This window comes from Argentina anserina, chromosome 4 (assembly GCF_933775445.1).
Source record: "Argentina anserina chromosome 4, drPotAnse1.1, whole genome shotgun sequence".
NCBI lineage: Eukaryota > Viridiplantae > Streptophyta > Magnoliopsida > Rosales > Rosaceae > Argentina > Argentina anserina.
Window position 1 is genome coordinate 4,988,034 of NC_065875.1, and position 19,473 is coordinate 5,007,506.

General features: G+C 36.2%; 2 protein-coding genes across 2 annotated transcripts; one reads left to right on the forward strand and one right to left on the reverse strand.

The window, feature by feature from the left end:
• The first annotated feature begins 1,095 nt into the window (after positions 1-1,095).
• LOC126791686 (homeobox-leucine zipper protein HOX1-like) lies at positions 1,096-2,268 on the forward strand. Its single transcript, XM_050518151.1, has 3 exons — positions 1,096-1,458; positions 1,688-1,767; positions 1,880-2,268. The coding sequence occupies exons 1-3, from the start codon at positions 1,096-1,098 to the stop codon at positions 2,181-2,183; spliced, it is 747 nt and encodes a 248-aa protein (XP_050374108.1). The 3' UTR covers positions 2,184-2,268.
• A 3,117-nt stretch (positions 2,269-5,385) lies between these two features.
• LOC126790124 (protein trichome birefringence-like 5) lies at positions 5,386-9,608 on the reverse strand. The gene is made up of 5 exons (XM_050516265.1): positions 8,924-9,608; positions 7,316-7,508; positions 6,651-6,844; positions 6,160-6,318; positions 5,386-5,835 (listed from the first exon to the last, which is right to left on the reverse strand). Exons 1-5 carry the CDS (start codon positions 9,502-9,504, stop codon positions 5,505-5,507), a joined length of 1,458 nt encoding a protein of 485 aa, XP_050372222.1. The 5' UTR covers positions 9,505-9,608; the 3' UTR covers positions 5,386-5,504.
• Between the last annotated feature and the right edge of the window lie 9,865 nt (positions 9,609-19,473).

The window sequence follows — 19,473 nt, forward strand, 5'->3', positions numbered from 1 at the left end:
GACCAGGAGGTCGGTCATGCTAGAGGCTTCCTGCCTCCCCCTCTCTCTTATCTCCTAACAATTATAAAACTTATATCAACTTAAATCCAAGGGCTGTGAATAATTGATCAATATTCTACGGCCCAGATTTCATCATAACTAATTTTTGATATCCAAATAATTTATTAATATTTTCAAACTTTGGAAATTTTTATAAATAGTTCACGTATACCGAAATTTCTTTGAAAATTCCCCAAGTACTTTCCAAACGTAAATCAAGAGATTCACTATTTCCGGGGCTCAAATCCACCACATTCAAATATATTTTTGAATGAACATTATTTAACTTAATAAACATTTAATGAGTAGTCCTCTCAATGACATTTCATTTGAAATGCAAATAATATATATTACTTTACTCTTCAAATATATGAGATATTACAAAAGCATACTTCAACCTTGCAGTATATATCCCATACCTAGTGGCAGTCGAGTTGATAAGCGAAAAATGAGACATAAACGAGTGCATCACCAAATAATAAATAGTAAATAGGCTAACTTTCGTACCAAGATTCATATAAAGTTTTTGTCTTCATCAATGTATTGCAGTATTGCATTGGATACCAAATTTTGCAAAATGTTAGTATTTTCCTTGTTTCTCTTTGATTCAGCGGACATGGGTTTCAAGAACACGAACTTGGACCGAGTAAAGACTACGATAGTCAATTTTATGGAAAAGAACAAACATTCTGTTCTCATTGGATAGAAAATTTGCTGAAGAAAAGTAAATTACACGAGAAAAAAACTCAATTACCCATGGAATTCCTGAAATCAAAACATTATATTGCATTTAAAAGATGGTTTAGTTTCCTAAAAGGAGTCAAAAATTTAACGCATTTCTTTATTCTTTGTTATTATACTGTACTTTTCATTAGTATACTTACTACCTATTCTTCATTATTATAGAATCAATAACTGATTGAAATTCAACTCTCATCATAAATCTGTCAAATCCCTCTTCCCCTCAACTTTCCTATTTGACAACTATATTCATCTCTATCTCTTCCTATCTTTCTCTCTACTTCTCTTCCCCTCTATCTCCTCCTTCTCTGCAACATGGGTGATTATGATCCTGAAGCATGCAACACAAGGCTTCAACTTGGACTTGGCTCGGGTGGATATGCTCCAAGGCAAGAGATGAGGAACAAGGATAGGCCTCTGGTTTGCTTAGACCTATTATCAATTGCACTTCTCCCAAAACAGGAGAAGATTGCAAACGTGGATCATCACATGGAAAACGGATCGAGTATGACGATGAATTTTATCGATGAAGATGATGAAGATCGGAGCAGAACCACTGATCAAGCCGAAAGCGAGATCAGCAACATCAAAGATGGTGCAAGAAAGAAACTGAGGCTGACAAAAGAGCAAACAACTTTGCTAGAAGACAGCTTCAAGCGCCATAGCACCCTTAATCCGGTAATTCATTTCTCCAGTATCAATTTGCAGCTATTTTTTAGAGAGAAATTCTTCCAAACCTAAATAATTTGATCTTATGACTAAGCACCTGAGGTCTTATATACATTTAGCTTTGGATAAACCCATTGCATGGAAGAAATAATTTTCCGTGATCTACATAACACCACGGCCTAGGTTGTTTCTTGTTTAACTGAATTATGTACTTATAATATTTAGAGTAATTATGCAGACCCAGAAACATGCACTTGCTGGACTATTGCATCTGAAGCCGAGGCAGGTTGAAGTTTGGTTCCAGAACAGAAGAGCAAGGTGATCATTAAATGTTTTGTTATCAAATTGTGAATTAGGGTTATTGATTAAGCGGAACACAGAAGGAATATCATGTTGTCTACACACTTATAGTATCTGAATAATCTTGTAGGACAAAGCTTAAGCAAACAGAAGTGGACTGTGAGTTCTTGAAGAAGTGGTGTGAAAGTCTGAGCAATGAGAATCGAAAACTGAAGAAGGAATTGCAGGAGCTGAAATCGCTGAGTGTGAATGGGGCGTCATCAGCACTGTTGACACATCAAATCCCGAAGACCACAATGCTTACAATGTGTTCGTCGTGTAAGAAAAAGGCAATAGCTGATGAACAATATCCCAACAATGAAGCAGCAGCGAAAGCAATAAAACAGATGCCAGAAGATCTTCTCAGAGTGGTCCGGAATGATAGAGTTCAATAAAAAGCAGCAGATCGATCGAACGGCTTTGACAGTAACATAAATATTATACTGAGATTGATTTCGAATAGGTTCATAGCCACGGCCATAGCCGAATATGTAGGTGCAAGCTAGAACAACTAGCTAGGGAAGTGTTGAGGCGATCAATCAACTAGTCAACTACCACATGACTAAACTACTAAATCATATGTTTGTTTTGATTACTGGAGTAATTATTATTTGTACCCAGTCAATCATATTACACCATGGTATAATTAACATACACGCGGTGAAAATGATAAAAGTTTATTTACATATAAGAACCAATCAGAAACAATCATAGTAAAAAATGTACCTATAGCATTAAGGGAGTACGTCACATAAGATATGTGTCGGGTATATAAAATAATTTCTCTGAAAACTGATATAGGAAAAGTCTAAATGATTCAGTGTTATTGCATTGATGACCTATTAATTACTAGATGAAATATTACAGTTATTACTAGAATCGCACATTGATGCGTGACTACACATTATATTCAACAGTTAATCCACTTAATCATGAATATAAATGAAAGATTATCAGAATATCAGAGCAAGTTCAACCGCGTACTGTGTTCATGAAGCACAAAATATAGGGTTTCAAAATTTACATTGCCTTTCATAATATGCTAGGAGCATTTACCGCCAATTTCGATCTATAATTTTTCCATTTAGGGTAGGTTCTAAGTTATAATCAATTCTTTTGAAAACATATGATGACTGGGGTAAAATAAAATCATTAATCAAAATTCCGTAAATTTTTGTTACCATATATAAGTTCCTCACCCATATTGTGATCGAGATAAAGAATCAAAGTTAAATTATGCATTGTCATGTGGTGTACCCAACTAATTAAATTACTTCATAGTGTAATAAATATGTACGTGGTGAAAATGAAAAAATATATATTTAAATATGAATAACCAATTAGAAACAATACAGTAAAAATGGACCAATAACATACGTCACATAGACTCTGTACCAGGTAATTTTTCCTCCAATTAGTAGCAAGTAATCTTCATACTACTTAATTACCGAAAACATACGTGCCCTCATCGGGAAAAAAAATACTAGTAATTAATTCTTGAATCTTGGAGTTTCTTTCGCTATAAGGCTATAATAATTACAAATTATTCAATAAACATGATTGCCTGTAATTATATATATAAGGGCGTAGTTACACACATGAAATTACTAAAAAACTTGTCTTTCTAGCTAATTTTTAGTGTAAAAAATTAGATTTTAAATATTAGTCCATCTCAAATTTATATATATAGCTCATAAATAATTATAAATTTTTTTCTAGCCCAACCCATTATGAAATGCTGACTCTGCCATTGTATATATATTTTTTAACAAAAATTGTCTGCAATTACTTCGAGTTCTAAATAATTCATCCTTTCACGAATAAATCGCAGTTCTTTTATGTATACTTTGCATCTTCAAAGTATATATAGCAACTATTGTAAAGACGTAAAGTAACTCAAATAACGTACGTTGCACGTATGTTTACTCTACACATCATTGTAAATATGTAATAAGCAAATCGATATTGCAAATATGCTTCATGCAACAACGAACAAAGTTACAATAGGCTTCTTCTGAATTTTCTCAATTAGAAGCCACAAAGTTGGGAGGGATAAATAAGATAATTATAGCGTATAATTCTATCGATTAAAAAAAGTAAGTAATAAATAGGGTCTACCTCAAAAAGGTACATTATATATGTACTTATGTGGACAAATCATTAATGAAATTATTGAAATGAAAAGAATGATAAGCGGAACACTCCTAACTAAATAGCCAAATTGTTAGGATATTCCTTTTCTCATGAGATAAATGAGGGCTAGTCATCAATCACAATTTAAGCTGTGGGTTTACACTAATATAGGGGTGGCCATCAAACCTAACTTCAATTACATCATACCAACCATATTCAATTTTTGCTTGTCATATCATATAGTACTTTGTTAATGCAGTCAAGTGATCATTAATTGGGTCAGTTTTCTAAAATTTTCAACTTTTTCCCTTTTTATTCACTTTCCCTTCTTTTCCTATCAAATTGCAATGAGAGTTATATTTGTACCTTCTAAATGACTAAATTCATCTCAATTTCTTATTATACCTAAAAAAATGAGAGTGTACCTCTAATATTTATTAGTATTTACGCGTGAGTTGAAAAGTCAAATTGAAAAATAAAAATAAAAGTACATTTAGTCATTTTGAAAGTACAAATAGAACTCCCCAATTGCAACTCTATTAGTTAAAAAAAAAAATTAAGTTTGCTAGATCGCCGAGGACCAACATTCACAGCCATAATCTCCTCATAGATCACCAACTTTGACGTGCTGCCGCCATATTTTGTACGAGTCATAACAACCCAGCGGTAACCTGATTACCTGATTTACCTCCACTACTTGGAGGTGTAATGCAGTCTTACGAACCACGTGCTCTAAAAGTAAAACCAAAACGGCAAAACAAAAATTCAAAGAACAAAAATTACATAAGAATGTAAAAATAATTGAATTGATGGAACATAGATATGGAACTAATTTGGTTTCGTTTTTCTATTGTTCATTACTAAGAGCAGCGCCCCTAAAGAATTGGATATCATGGCCGGATACATGCATTATCTAGTGGTTCAAAGTTCAAACAGTCTTGACTTCAAAGTTTTAGCAACTTAAGTTTCTTGCGTCCAGTCTTGGAAATGAAAACAATCTCTTTTTTTGGTTTTCTTAAAACTGTGCACTATGATCTCCATCAATCCTCATTTCAGATCACATAAGTGTAAATTCTGAGGAGAATTATTGATGAAAGGGAGCTTCAGTGAATTGGTTAATTGTTAATGAAACAGAGTTACTCGTTTTCGTTTCATATTTCTTCATTTGTGGATGAACGTATTACGCATGAACGTGAATGGTGGGATTTAAAAAACCTTAGTCCAACAAATCCAACAATTAATCATTTCAATAATTATATTGACTCTTCTAATGAAGATAATCATATGATGAGAAAAAGAGAACGTGACTCAACTGTTGAAATTTTTTTCATATAACTCTGGTTGAAACATGGTCAAAGCATGGTATTTGGTGCAAACACAGAATTTAGATGGAAGGGTAAGATATGGTCAGCCTGCCCGTCAAAGAAAAATACAAGAAACCAAAATATGACAAGAAAAAAAAGAAACGAAGACCAGGAATTCTCTTTACAATCATTACAAAAAAATTTCATTACTTTCGTGGGGGGCTTGGTAGGTATGAACACATAACACATGACTGCCTTTTTCTTATAATGTAGAAGAGCCTATGAAACTGTACTCTTTGATTTGGTCTGCTGAAAAACCAGAGTGGCATAGATGAGCTCATTCCAAGCATCAGGGACTCCAGGAACACACCAATGGCTGCAGTCTTGCTTCCTGGTGGAACCTTTCTTTCCCCAAATTGATGGATGGCCATCTTTGCGGAAATTGGTCAACCTTGTCACATTCAGTACTCTCACTGGAACCTTCATTTTCATTTCTTTGATTACTTCATCCACTATCTTCATTTTCAAAGGGTAGCTATCCAGTAAGGCCCCAGAGAAGGCTGGTTCCTTTTCCCCCTTGCATGACCCACCTGAATCCCAATCGCCACCTCTGCTTTCATGAAGTAAAGTGATCAAATTGATTAGTGAAACACTTTTCCGTAATATAAACATAAATTACATGTTTAGTTTATCTATCACAGAAGCTTCACATCGAAAGACCTCCTAAATCAGCAACCACCCAGCACTCCACCAAACAGAACATAAAAAGTTCCCATACTATTCTTTGCCATGCTGTTTTATTGGGATTTTTTTCAAAGAAATGGAAGAATGTTCTGAACTGGAAAATGCAGATGGATGACTTATATGAGACTTATTCTCGTTCTGGTTGTTTCCTAGGAACTGACAACGATATCAAAGATCAAGGGAAATATACCTGAAATGTGAAGAAGAGTACCCACGATAGAACACCAACTGCTTTTTCGGATTCACATTAAGTTCAACCCAGCTAGCCCAGGTCCTCAGGGCCCGTCTAAAGGCCTCCGTTACATCAAAATGTGGATAGAGATAATCACCTTCTTTGTAGTAGTTTTTCCTGTATCAAGTAATTGTCATATTTACTAGTATGTTTCATGTCCTTTTACACAAGAAAAGATGGCCAAAAGAAGAGATCATTTACCATCACGAGTATGTATCAATTACTTCACTTACTTGCTATGTCTACAAGCTTATTGAAAAGACATACAAGGATAACATATAATTTACTTCAATCCCGATACAATATTAGCAGTCTACATGTCATGTATTCTATATACAGAACAATTTGCTCATCATCCCAAAACAGCCCAAGAGATTATCAAAATTGAATAGGTGGAAAACATATATTGATCTGCATAACAAATGTCCATAAAAAGTAAGAGTACATACCCACGGGCAGTCTTTCCATGAGCCCACCAATGACCAGTATTAAAGACGAGGATGTCAGCCCTCTTCCAACGTTTAGCTTTCCTGTCAATTTGATCTATTGATAGAGTTGGATTTGACTTCCCTTTCTCACCAATGCGGATTCCTTCTTTCACAAGGAAGTGTGATAACACAAAATCCACCGTACAGTCATAGTCCTTCCAAGTGTTACCAAAAACTTTTAATCAGGAAGTGTATGTATTGATCTATTGTACCAAAATAATTTTAAAGCAATTATGTGTGCTTAATAACTAGCAAAATCTTGGTTTAATTAGGATGATTCAGCAAAATTGAAAGCATTCTAATTTAATCCTAAAACCCAAAATCATAAATTAATTCCAGAAACTAAGCACTTAACCAAATCAAGCAGAAATTAAAATAAGCAAAGAAGCATGAGGTCATGCAAGTTTGCTGCAGAACACATACAGACACACCATATTTAATAATTTAATGAAAAGTAAGTACTGAGGATCTAAATTGTGCAAAATGGGACGCTGCCAATTGGACATAACAATCGGTGCTTGGGAAAGAGGCAATTTTTTTCAAGGGAAACAGAAACCCATATCAAATGCAAATTATATATCTCTGCAGGAATTGTAAATTCATTAGGAGCTCTGTAATCTAATTACCTGGAATTTGAAAGAGAAATAGCCTCTACCCTTGGATATTTTGTGGCCATTGACCTCATACATTCTGCTCTTATTATACAAGCCTTCCCGGAGAAGGCATAGTATTGACTCAAACTGGTTCCTATTCATAGAATCTCCTACGAGCATCAACCTTTTACCCCGTAGCCTCACCAGAAAGTCAGTTGCATTAAACCTACGAGTAATGGTGACAACAGAAACAAAAAATATTTCCAATAGACTGATAAATTTTATAAAATAAGGCAACAAATAAAACAAAGTAAATTATTGAAATACTGGAATAAATGGATTCACGGAAATCAGTCTTAAAATGAGAATTTGCAACAAATTTCACTTCATCAGATTTTCCCACTACGGTTGGACATGCAGTCGTGCAACTAGAAGCATAACAATTGAAGAAAGTCATAGTCCATTCACCATCCAGTACTAGGAAGAGCAAACACTGTTTGTTCTGCTTAGAAGGTGTAAGCAGTCTGTAGAAATCGAAGGTCTTTTATCTTGATGCATGTTTGCATGTTCTGTGCCAATAACACAGCTACACGAGTAATTTGAAAGTGGACATTGAGCACCTTCCCAGTTAAGGCATAATATATTGTTGCACCGTCCAATGGGTTTGGAAAAAGGGATGGTAAGTTTCCCATACATATCTACTAACTTCAATTAAAATTTTAACATGCGCAGCAGGTTGGTAATTTCCTAATACTGACATAGTAATTTCGTTAAGGCTCAAGCCACTTGCTTGATGGGAAAATATCTAGCTGAGCAGGTACAGCACTTAGGGATGAGATATTTAGAAAATTCTGTACGAGGGAGTTCAAGGCTCATCTGTCTTGTGAATGAAAAAAAAGAGCGAATATTCTTTTTCAAACCTTAAAACCAAAGTTTTGCCATTGAATTATGCAACTCACTTTTAATATATGAAAAGCTAATGCCAATAATGTCCTAAATTGGAAAGAATATGTCAAGATTAAGTTTTACTAGAGTCAGTTGGAGCCTGCATCTGTTGTTTTCAACTCTCTGGTGCACTGAGGATTTTCCACAACATGCAAAACAGTCATATTTCCTCCCCATGTGATGCAATGGTACAGCTTACAATGTCACTGCAGAATCCCTTACGTTTCATGTCAGGGTTTTAGAATTGCCGAAATTCAGACACAGTTTTTGCTTTTAAGGAATACCTGGTATTTCTTTGTTACGAAATGTCCTTTGAACAATACTTGTCTCATCCAGAGTCTATAGTTTTTTAAGAAGACACCGAACATCCCTAACAGGATCTTTACATTGTAAATGTGCATTCCAAATTAGATAATACGGCTATAGAGCCTATAGTGCAGATGTCACAAAAAGATACAAATTTTTTTTTGGACACAAAGATACAAACTTTGCACCTACTTAAGTACTTATTAGCTATGAATCAAATTCTTCCTAAACCAGACAGCTGCGAGTTTATATGGTTTCCTAAAGCATGTCTATCTCATAAAGACACAAAATTCCATTGCTGCTAGATAATCACATAATGCATTGCAGGGAACACTCAAGAAAACATAACAGAAAAACAACAAAGATAACTACAAAGCAAGACACAATTACCTTGGAAGTTCACAGCCATCAGGCTTCCATCGCCATTTCAGATACTCAGAGTCACTCCTCCCATTGCTCTGGCAATCAAAAGCTTCATCAACATGAGGGCATGAACCCGGTTTATAAATCGGGTATTGCTCATCTCTCACCCATGTTCCAGCATACAAATCACACGGAATTTCACCCATTTCAACATCTGGGTTCTCATCGTCACCACCCTTTTGGCCATTGGACTCCTCCTTCACGTCAGAGCTCTCATTTCCACGATCTGGGTCTTGCACATTTTCATCACTAGACTCAATTTCTGAACTGGGTTCCCGGGTTGGGGTGGATTGGGGCAAAGAAGGTGGGTCTAGTACTGGTGCAGAGGTGGGATGGGAGATAGAGATGAGGGTATTGTTGGTTGGAGAATTAGAAGAAAAGGGGATTTGGGTGAAGTGATTCTTGTAGAGGAAGAGAGAGGGCTCGAGGGCTCGTTTGGTGAAGACGAAAATGGTGAAGAGGAAGAGGGTGATGAATAGGACAGCGATGAAGGCGTAACGGCTTTTTTGGGGGGAAGAAGAATTGCTGGGTGGTGTTGCTACTGCCATCTGCTAATTGCTCATTGCTTCTGTGTTTCCAACAACAAGGGAAAGAGGAGTGTGTCTGTGTGGGTGAGACCGTGAGAGAGTGAATGAGACTGAGACTGGTGAAGTGGTGAGAGTGAGGTTTTTCTCAGTTTTTGTCAAATGGAGGAATGGAATAAATTTACAAGGTTTTCTATAAAAGGAACTGGAGGAAGATTGAGAATCGAATCAAATAGGGTAAGATTAACATTCAATTAGTTCCCAGTACACGACATCTTGACTCGGATGAGTTTACTAAGTCCCTAGCGGATTTGTAATTTTTTCCTCTCTCTTTTTTTAAAATATTTATCTATCTTTTTATCTACCGAAGAAGAGTCGGTGAGATTGCCTTTAATCTTGAGTAACGAATTCCTATAATGCAAAACATGATATAGAGCCTAACTCCGAGATCTGATAAGTAATGTATTCTAATATTACTTTATTTAGCAAAAGAGTTATTCATTGACTACTCTATTTACTTTAACAAATTAAAGTTGTGATATAACTAAAAGACTAATGCACTCAAAGTAAGCATCATATCAAATACTAGTTCTACTTTTCTATTATGATGTCAAATGACACATGGTTTCATCATGCTATTACGAGGCTACAACCACTACTTAATGTCAGGAACTCGCAGATGTCCTAGGCTAGACCAGCACTCAAGGTGAACATACCAAACCAACGACCTTTTTAAATTTGTTCTTGGATATGTTTATTGGAGTAGGAAATAATAGTTTTGTATTATTTTGATTTGTTTTAAGATATAAGCGTGCAGAGATACAACGAGAGTGAAATTGGTAGAAGACATGTTGTAACTTTACTCCAATATCGGCAAGCACTGATAAGGCTTCGACTGCAGCGTTGATGAGGGGTTGTCGCCTTTGATGGTGTTGGCAAGGCATGTGGTGGAACCTTGTGCGCGGGTTGGAGGCACAATAGAAGATATTCGGATGGAGATGGAGATGGAGATGGCAGACCAGGTTGATGAAAAGTGGTCGAGTAATGCTACTCTGGGAGGTTTTGGATGGGCAACAATAACGACCGAGATTTGGGTAGCTTCTGAGTTGGTCTCGGAAGGATTAGCGCATGCAACCCCGCTTTCCTCGATAGAAATCCTAATTTGAAATTAGGGCTTCTTGTTGATCTGGGTTACGTGGGCCTAGAAGATTAGATAGGTCATGTACTTGTGTAGTTATGAAAGTTAAGTAACCAAAACTCTCAATGGAGCATAGTTCGATTCATGTACCATTAAATATTTCATGTTCAAGATGCACTTAATCTTTTTTTCGTCTTTCAATAATTTTTTTTTTTGAAACAATTAATAGCTGATGTGGGGGCCTCCTAAATTTTCGGAGTCATGAGCCTCGAAATCTAATTTTTGAGTTGTTGGGGAGTCATCATGCTAAGGACGCTGCTCTACGAAGGATTTAGTCGTTGGGGACTTGGGGGTAAGTGATGGCTCCTAGACGGCATTGGTTTCTTCAAGTGGTGCATGTTATAAATCCAGTTTTTGTTTCGGGTGGGCATGGTTCTACTGTGGCGTCGATCGGTCATGTCCAAGACTTGCAAAGTAGCAGTTTGACGATGGTCTGATTGAGGCATGAGGTAGCGATCCAAATTATGGGTTTTCCATTCATTTAGATATGTCCTATTGAGATGGGCATTTGAAGTCAGCCGTCTCGGTGTTGTAAAGTCACGATGATGAAGGCGATGATATGGGAGCAGGCCCAGCCGCCAGAGGTGGTGAGGGGGATACTGAGTCTGGGATCAAACTTAGGCTAATTTATAATTGCCCTTAGGTTTGAGAAACTTATCTCTTTTTTTTTTTTTGTCAAGGAATATGAATGTAGTTTCGAATCTATCTTAACAACGTCATTTGGTCTCCAGCTTATTTCCTTGGGTTGTTGTACTTTAAGTGAATTTAGGTTTTTTTATTTATTTTGTCTTTTATAACCCACTTTCAGTGTAACTAGAATTTCTTGGTGAGTCATGTTGGTAATGTAGTGTTTTTTCCTATATTCAACCACTTAAATTGGCTTTCGTTACTTCAATAAAAAAAATGCAGTGGTTTTCTATATAAATATAGAAGCATAAGTAAATTATGTGCGAAGCATTTACTAGTAAATGAGCTACTATCTACCCCAATTGTAAAAAGGTCTAATAAGGACCCCTTATACAGCCAACCTCAAGATAAGGGAAACATATTCAAGTATTCAACACCTTAGACCAAAATTACAATATACTTGAGAACAAAAAACACCAAAATGAAATTACACTAAAATGTAATTAACACTCCATACTTTGTTGTTAAAAATGGAGTTACTCTGTGCGTTTATAACCCACACCGTACCCCAAATTTGATGAAACGCAATTATTAGGTGGCCCTTGAGATTTCTATTCCAAGTGTAAGGGCCTCTCATTTCATGTTTGAAAAAGTTGAGTACTCTAATCTGATGTAAAAACAAGATTCTCCCAAGAGGGGTTGCACTTTCGAGTATGGACGTAACATCACAGACCATATATTAAACGACTCAACCTACTTGTCTACAACTTCATGACTCCTCTAAGACGTGATGTGTGAATTAACGAATCATTATGAGATTAATCAACAGCAGCAGAATATAATTCAGATTACTAAAGGTTGTCTGAGTAGCCTCTTCTCCATTTCAATCTCCCTTACGACCAGAGAGTAACTAAAACCAGCTGACAGCTTCATGATCATGTAGTAATTGACGAATTGAAAACATATTTACAGAGAAAACACAGACGTTCTACAAGTTAATCAGGATCAAAACAGTAAGAAACAGAGGTGAGGAGATCGGAGTCCCTCGATCGAGAGACCATTATTAATGAATAAATTAGCAAAATCTGCCCAGCAAGATCTTTTACTGAATGGCAGCTTTTGACATGTGGCTTTTAATGGAGGACAGCTTCGTTTCATTGAAGGCTGAAGAGACCGAGGCTTAGGGTTTCCTGCTAAAACACACGAGAGCTTAGAGCCTTAGAGTCAGTGGCGGAACTACCTTACGCCATGAAGGGGTCCGGACCCCTCCTAGTATTTGTCAATCCTTAGTTATTCACTATATATATATATATATATATATATATACCCCATAGAGTATGAAAATTGATGTTAATTTATCACTACACCCCTAATCAATGCCTGCAACAAGTAAAGAACAGATAAAGAGAATGTTACTATGGAAATGTTGGTTAAATTTAGCATATTTGTAATTAATTATTGTTGATGAATTGCTTATCCTATTATTTTGTTTCATAATAAACTCAATAACATGTGTTTTACTTTTGTAAATTTAACGGTAGTATTATCTCTACACTATCATGTTTTATCTTTAGAGTGTAATGCCTTGGGACAAGGGATGAGCCCTATAGGCCAAAAGAGTATGTAGAAATTATGAAATTATGATAGGGCATCCATGCATCATATGTATCTCTATCTACCACCACGTTATTTATAATAGAGCAGAATCGATCGAATGTTGTGCTTTGGGCTTTGACTCATTCTGTTTTGATAAACTGTACGTATCATTGATTAAAGTATCTAATCAACGGAAAAGATGATGAAGAAGAAGAAGAAATATAAAAATGACATTTATGGAGGTTTGGTGAGGGGAGGCTTTTGCAGATTCTGATCATTCAAAGCTAGAGATGGTGATATATCGGAGCTGGGTCTGTGTTTTCTCTCTCTGTTTTTACTGTATATCCAAAATACCCTTAGTAAATGTCCTATAACCCTTTACTTGTCCTCTCTCTTTCTCTCTCCCTATTCCTTTTGCCTCTCGATATCTCTCTCTCCCTCTCAGAGAGACTCAGTGGTCGCTTTTGCATACATATTACTGATATTACATGTTCTTCTTTCTCCTCGCTCTCACTCTTTCGGTTCTAACTTCTTAGTCAATATAGCTCAGCTATTTCTGCTGCATGCAACTATGATAAGATTAACAGAGGTTACATTGGTTCTCTGCCTTTTGTTTATCGCCTGCATATCAACAAGTGCTATTGCAAGATCGAGCTTCGTCATTCATCTTGATCACCACCACCACCATGAAACGACAGTTGTTGAAGCAGCTTGGAGCAAGTTCAAGTCCAGTGGACACCGGTTTTTCGACTACTTCTTCCACTCCCAGTCTAACACCGCCGCCGCCGCCGCCACCTCCGGCGACAGCAAAAGGGTAGTTCCCACTGGTCCGAATCCGTTGCATAACAGGTAAAAAAGATAAATAGATTTCAAGAACTATAACTGGCTGGCCTTGATCGATGTAATATTAGTAATATCTTCATCACTCATATATATGGAGTACTGCATCCTCAATGTTGATGCTTGCGACTTGTAATATTATTATTGTTCCCTCTCTTTCTCTACTCTTTCCAGTGTTTTGTTTCTTTGGTTAATTGATGTACTTGGTAATTATCACTACAAGTAAATGAGTTTTGTTCTTCTCAATTAGGACCTTTGCGGTAAACAAATTGGTCAAATTAGTTTCGAGTAATTTATAAATTTGTTCTTCTTGAGTATTTGTTTCTGGGTGTGAAACTGTACGTGCATGATCCTTTAATTAATTATCAGTTACTTTTGCACCAAATTCAGACCAAGAGTAGTAAGCAATTATTAAGATGGTACACTATGATCAATGATGAAAACTTCTCCACATTTTCTTTTTGAAATTCAATTTAATTAGTAAATGTTATTCTTCCCTCCTTTTTCTATAACATGAAGTAATTTGTAACGATGATGTACATCGCAATACTGCACCAACTGGGAAACTCTCATCACATCTGCAGGCACAATGTGTGTACATTTCCAGTAAATGTTTAAATATGAACTACCAAAATAATTATTGTACACATATGCTGCAAGTGATGCTTTGTAACATGTAAATGTACACACTTATTTATATAAATTAGTTGATGCATTTAGAATGGCTCCATCATTCTTTATGTTGCCTTTTGTCCTTATATCTTAGGAGGGAAAGAAAATACACGACACACAAAGGGATACATAAGTGTGAAAATGATGGTGGGTCTCTTAGAAATTCGATGAAATTAAGATGTCAAAATTGCAACATTTTAATTTTTACAAGTTGAGAACATCTACCATGGTTTTGTACATGTAATTTTTCAAATCGCCAAATCTAACGGTTGAAAAATTGGAGAATGTTATAATCTTCTGAAACAAAATGAATGAACTGAATCGAATTTTTGATACATAGATTTCTGGCTTGTTTCAACTACCAAGTAAATTCTGTTTTAACATTATTCAAAACTACCCTATATGTGTATCAACATACTTTGCCTGATCTGGGAAGGCCGGTAATAACTCCAACATGCATGCCAGCATGCATTGAATTCGAAGCTACTCTTCTTCTTCCTCCTCGACCTCATCCCTGTGGACATGGAATAATAGAGATGTCGTTTTAATAAGCTTCTTGTCGTATGCTTTTGTCATCTAAGACGTTGGAGGGTTGACCTAGTTTCTCTAGAAGTCAATTTTCTTATGCAATTCTGGGAGGCTCTGTTAAAAGCTAGGTCGAATGGTAATGGCCTCTAAACAAGGCAGAGTCTGGGGAAGGCCGGGAGGGGGGGGACAGCTAGTGGGGTTTATGACGGTGCTTGGTGCAGAGGGAAATTAAAGTCAAGGCTGTTGGGGTTGACAGACAGAGAAGGGAGAGCTTTGGCCTGTTGGGGGCTTGGGGCTCGTGTAATACCTATTTATGGAGAGAGAGAGAGAGAGAGAGAGAGAGAGAGAGAGAGAGAGAGAGCCTTCGATCGAGCTTGATGATTTGGTTATCATTGTCTTATGACTCTTATCTACTATATGGTCACTGGTCAGTACTGCTATTTTATTTGCTCTGGTAATTTGTCATTTCAAGCTTCAGAGCTCAGAGACCCCTTCTTTTTCTCATTTGACCAATTTACAGATTTATGGGAGAGGAAGGTTAATTAAGAAAGATTTTCAACAAAACTTTTGCATGCATGTTGTGTAGGAACTAATATGTGATTTGTTTCATCGAAAATAAAAACTAATATGTATTTGAGGTTATTGTAATTGTGGATCACTTTCATGAGTACCAATGTAATTAGTGTTGAAATTATATTAAGAAATTACTTTCAATATTGAATATGTCGAGTCTTGTTGACTTTAAGGTCAACAAAAGATTGCATCAAACCTTATTATATTACTTAGGGCCGGTTACGCCGTGGTTGCAGCTCCTGAAGTACAAGAGCATATTTTTCGAATAAGCAAATGAAGTCACAAACTTAATTCATAAAGAATCCAGATAAGCTTACGAATACTCACAAACTAATGAGTAATGACTATCAGATATGTACATCATCAACTGTAAGCTAAAGACCAAGGGGAGACTATCAAGCGCGCTGTAGAAAAGCTTTTACTCCTCGAGGAGTTATAGCTAGCTTAATTTAGATACAAGGGTATGTAATAAAACTAGCCATATTGATCTTCCACCCCTCGACATGTATACTCGTTGAAGTAAGCTAGGCCTATTTAGTTGGTTCAATTCTCACACCCTTGTCGACATCATCCTAGCTCTTCCTCTTACTAGTCTGTCTCATCAGTGGGGTTTTATTGTCTCGACATCATCCTCTCACTCCGATTCACTCGATGGCGACGTTTATTTGTCACTCATGTAGGTGTTGTGCGTGAGATCTTTTCTAAAGGAAGAGGCTATATTTGTTTTGTACGTTGGGATGAAGTCGTAGTCGATCTTGTGGCGTTGTTGATCAGTTACTGACGCCATTGGTACGTGGTTGTTTTTGAGCTAGCTAGCTCTTGACCGTGGTCAGTAATTGATTAGGCAGTAAGGCACCGATGGTTTTTTGCTGTCTATTGTGATCGACTGCAGCTCTCGGACGCGTTAGCTAGGTCTCAAGGTTGAACCTGACTTGATTCATTGGCCCTTTTTGTAGAGCACGAATTCTACGTTTAAGTGCATTGGCGCGATTGGAGTTCAAGTAGGTTGAATTAGGTAGGTGTTCTTCTTATGAAACTTTTTGTAGGTTTGTGGAATAAATGAGCCAATTAGAGTACTATATATGAGTTACTCGAATGCTTGAATCTTAGAATTTCAAGCTGATCGATCATATGAATTAAGTTCATTCATAATTAAAAAAATAAAATCTAGATCTGTCCTACAATAAAAAGTATATAAAATACGTAAAATCGAGTGTAAAATGCATGTAATTGAACGTTATTATGGACCGGGATGCTGCAAATTACGAACCTTTACTGATATTAATGAACTTCATTATTAATGAAAATGGTTACAATGATTTGTGGACTAATGATTGAGTTAGAGTGACTTGAGCTCAAAAATTAACCCAACTAGACTTCATAATGGAAATTACTACTGACAGACTGCAAATTACAAAACTTAATATTGGCACTCTAGTTATATCCAGAATGTCATCTACAAAGTGTTATGTGTGTTTACTCGAGATATAGCTCTATGTCCCGGCCCCCTCCATGTAATCTTTTATTTCAATAATTCCTACTGGGGTTTTCCCCTTTCTAAAAAAAAAAAATATTTGTTCTATCCAGTTGATTTGACGATGTTTTATATTTACGTCGAGTTTCTGTTTATAAAAGGTGGATAAATAGAGTTATCATGTGCTATATTTCAACTTAGAGCTAGAGGTTATTATTATTCAAGTGACACTGACACCACAAAAACACATTTGTTTTATATAGGTCTCATCATTTAGCCTGCGGAGGCCCGCAAGCCCGATAAGTTTTTATTCGGCCTGGTCTGCGAGAAAACCCGTCAAAGCCCGTTTTCATGGATAGAGGGTCGAGCTTAGTTTAGAGGTGTGTAACCCGGCCCAGCCCGCCCAAAGCCCGCAAAAAAATAAAATATTATACATGCATATAATATATTATACATATATCAATTATATGTCTTTTTTGTAATAATTATACATAAAATATTATATATGTTAATAATACTAGATTTAAAATTTTATATTTCTTTATATTATAACTTTATACTACATTTAAAATAAAATTATAGCATTATGAAGCAACTATATGAAGTAAACTTCTCAGGATTAATCGATACCAGCTGATGGTATCGGTTTTAACATTTAGGGACCCTATTAAAACTTTATCTAATTCAGACCTCACTAATATGCCCTAAAGGATGACCCATTACGAGGATGTGAACGTCGAAAGTCGTTTGCATATATGAAATCATCTAATTTTTGTCACCAATCGTGCGCGGTCGCACCGAAAAACTCATTTGACAAAGCCCGGGTCAATGAGGTTTTAATATGTCAAAATGTCTCTTTTTTAGTTGACCATACGTACGGACGGTCAAACTATGTTCAAAACGAATGAAATTTTTACGGGGTCCCTAAATATATATACCGATCACATCTGCTGGTGTCGATCAACCGTATTTAGAACCGGAGTTTTTGATCGCCAAAGTGTCCACTAATATATCATAACCTTTATACTAGATAGGTTTAAAATAAAACGATCGCATTATGAAGTGACTATATGAATGAAACTTCTCGGGATTAATCGACACCAGAGGATGCAATCAGTACTTATATTTAGTGACCCTATAAAAATTTCATCCAATTTGGACTTCGTTTGACCGTCGGAATTTCCGGTAAACCGAAAACACTACTAATATGCCCAAAGGGATGACCCATTACAAAGATGCGAACGCCGAAATCTGCTTGCATATCTGAAATTACCTAATTTTTGTTACATATCGTGCACGGTCGCACTGAGGAAACTCATTTGGCAAAGCCCCGATCAATAGGGTTTCAATATGTCGAAATGCCTCTTTTTTTGTTGACCGTAGATACAAATGGTCAAACCATGTACAAAACGGACGAAATTTTTACGGGGTCCCTAAATAGATATACCGATCAAATCTGCTGGTGTCGATCGACCATATTTTAAACTCGAGTTGTCGATTGTCTAACTGTCCACTAATGTATCATAACCTTTTATATTAGGTTTAATTTAGAATAAAACTATCGCATTATGAAGTGACTATATGAAGGAAAACTTCTCGGGATCAATCAACACCAGCCGATGTGATCGGTATATATATTTTGTAATTATGTAGAAATTTCATCTAATTCGGACCTCATTTGATCGTCAGAATTTCCGGTAAACCAAAACACCACTAATATACTCTAAGGGAAGACCTATTACCAAGATGCGAACACTGAAAGTCGTTTGCATATTTGAAATCACCTAATTTTTGTCACCGATCGTACACGGTCGCACCGAGAAAACCCATTTGGCAAAGCCCCGGTCAATGTGGGTTTTAATATGTCAAAACACCTTTTTTTTGTTACCGTAGGTACGGACGGTCAAACCATGTCCAAAACGGATGAAATTTTTACGGGTTCTATAAATATATATATCGATCACATCTTCAGGTGTCGACCGCTGAAGTGTCCACTAATGTATCATAACCTTTATATTAGATTTATAATAAACATATCGCAATTATGAAACGACTATATGAAGGGAACTTCTGGGAATCGATCAACACCATCCGATGTGATCGGTATATATATTTAGTGACCATTTTAAAATTTCATCCAATTCAGAACTTGTTTGACCATCCGGTAAACTAAAAACACCACTAATATGCCTTAAGGAAAGACCTATTGCCAAGATGCGAATGCCGAAAGCTGTTTACATATTTGAAATCACCTAATTTTTGTCATCAATCGTGAGTGATCGCAATGAGGAAACCCATTTGGCAAAGCCCCGGTTAATGAGGTTTTATTATGCCAAAACGCCTATTTTTTAGTTGACTATAGGTAGAGACGGTCAAACCATGTTCAAAACGAAAAATTTTTTTACATGATCTTTAAATATATATATCGATCACATCTATTAGTGTCAATCGACAATATTTTGAAACTTGAATTTATTGGTGACTT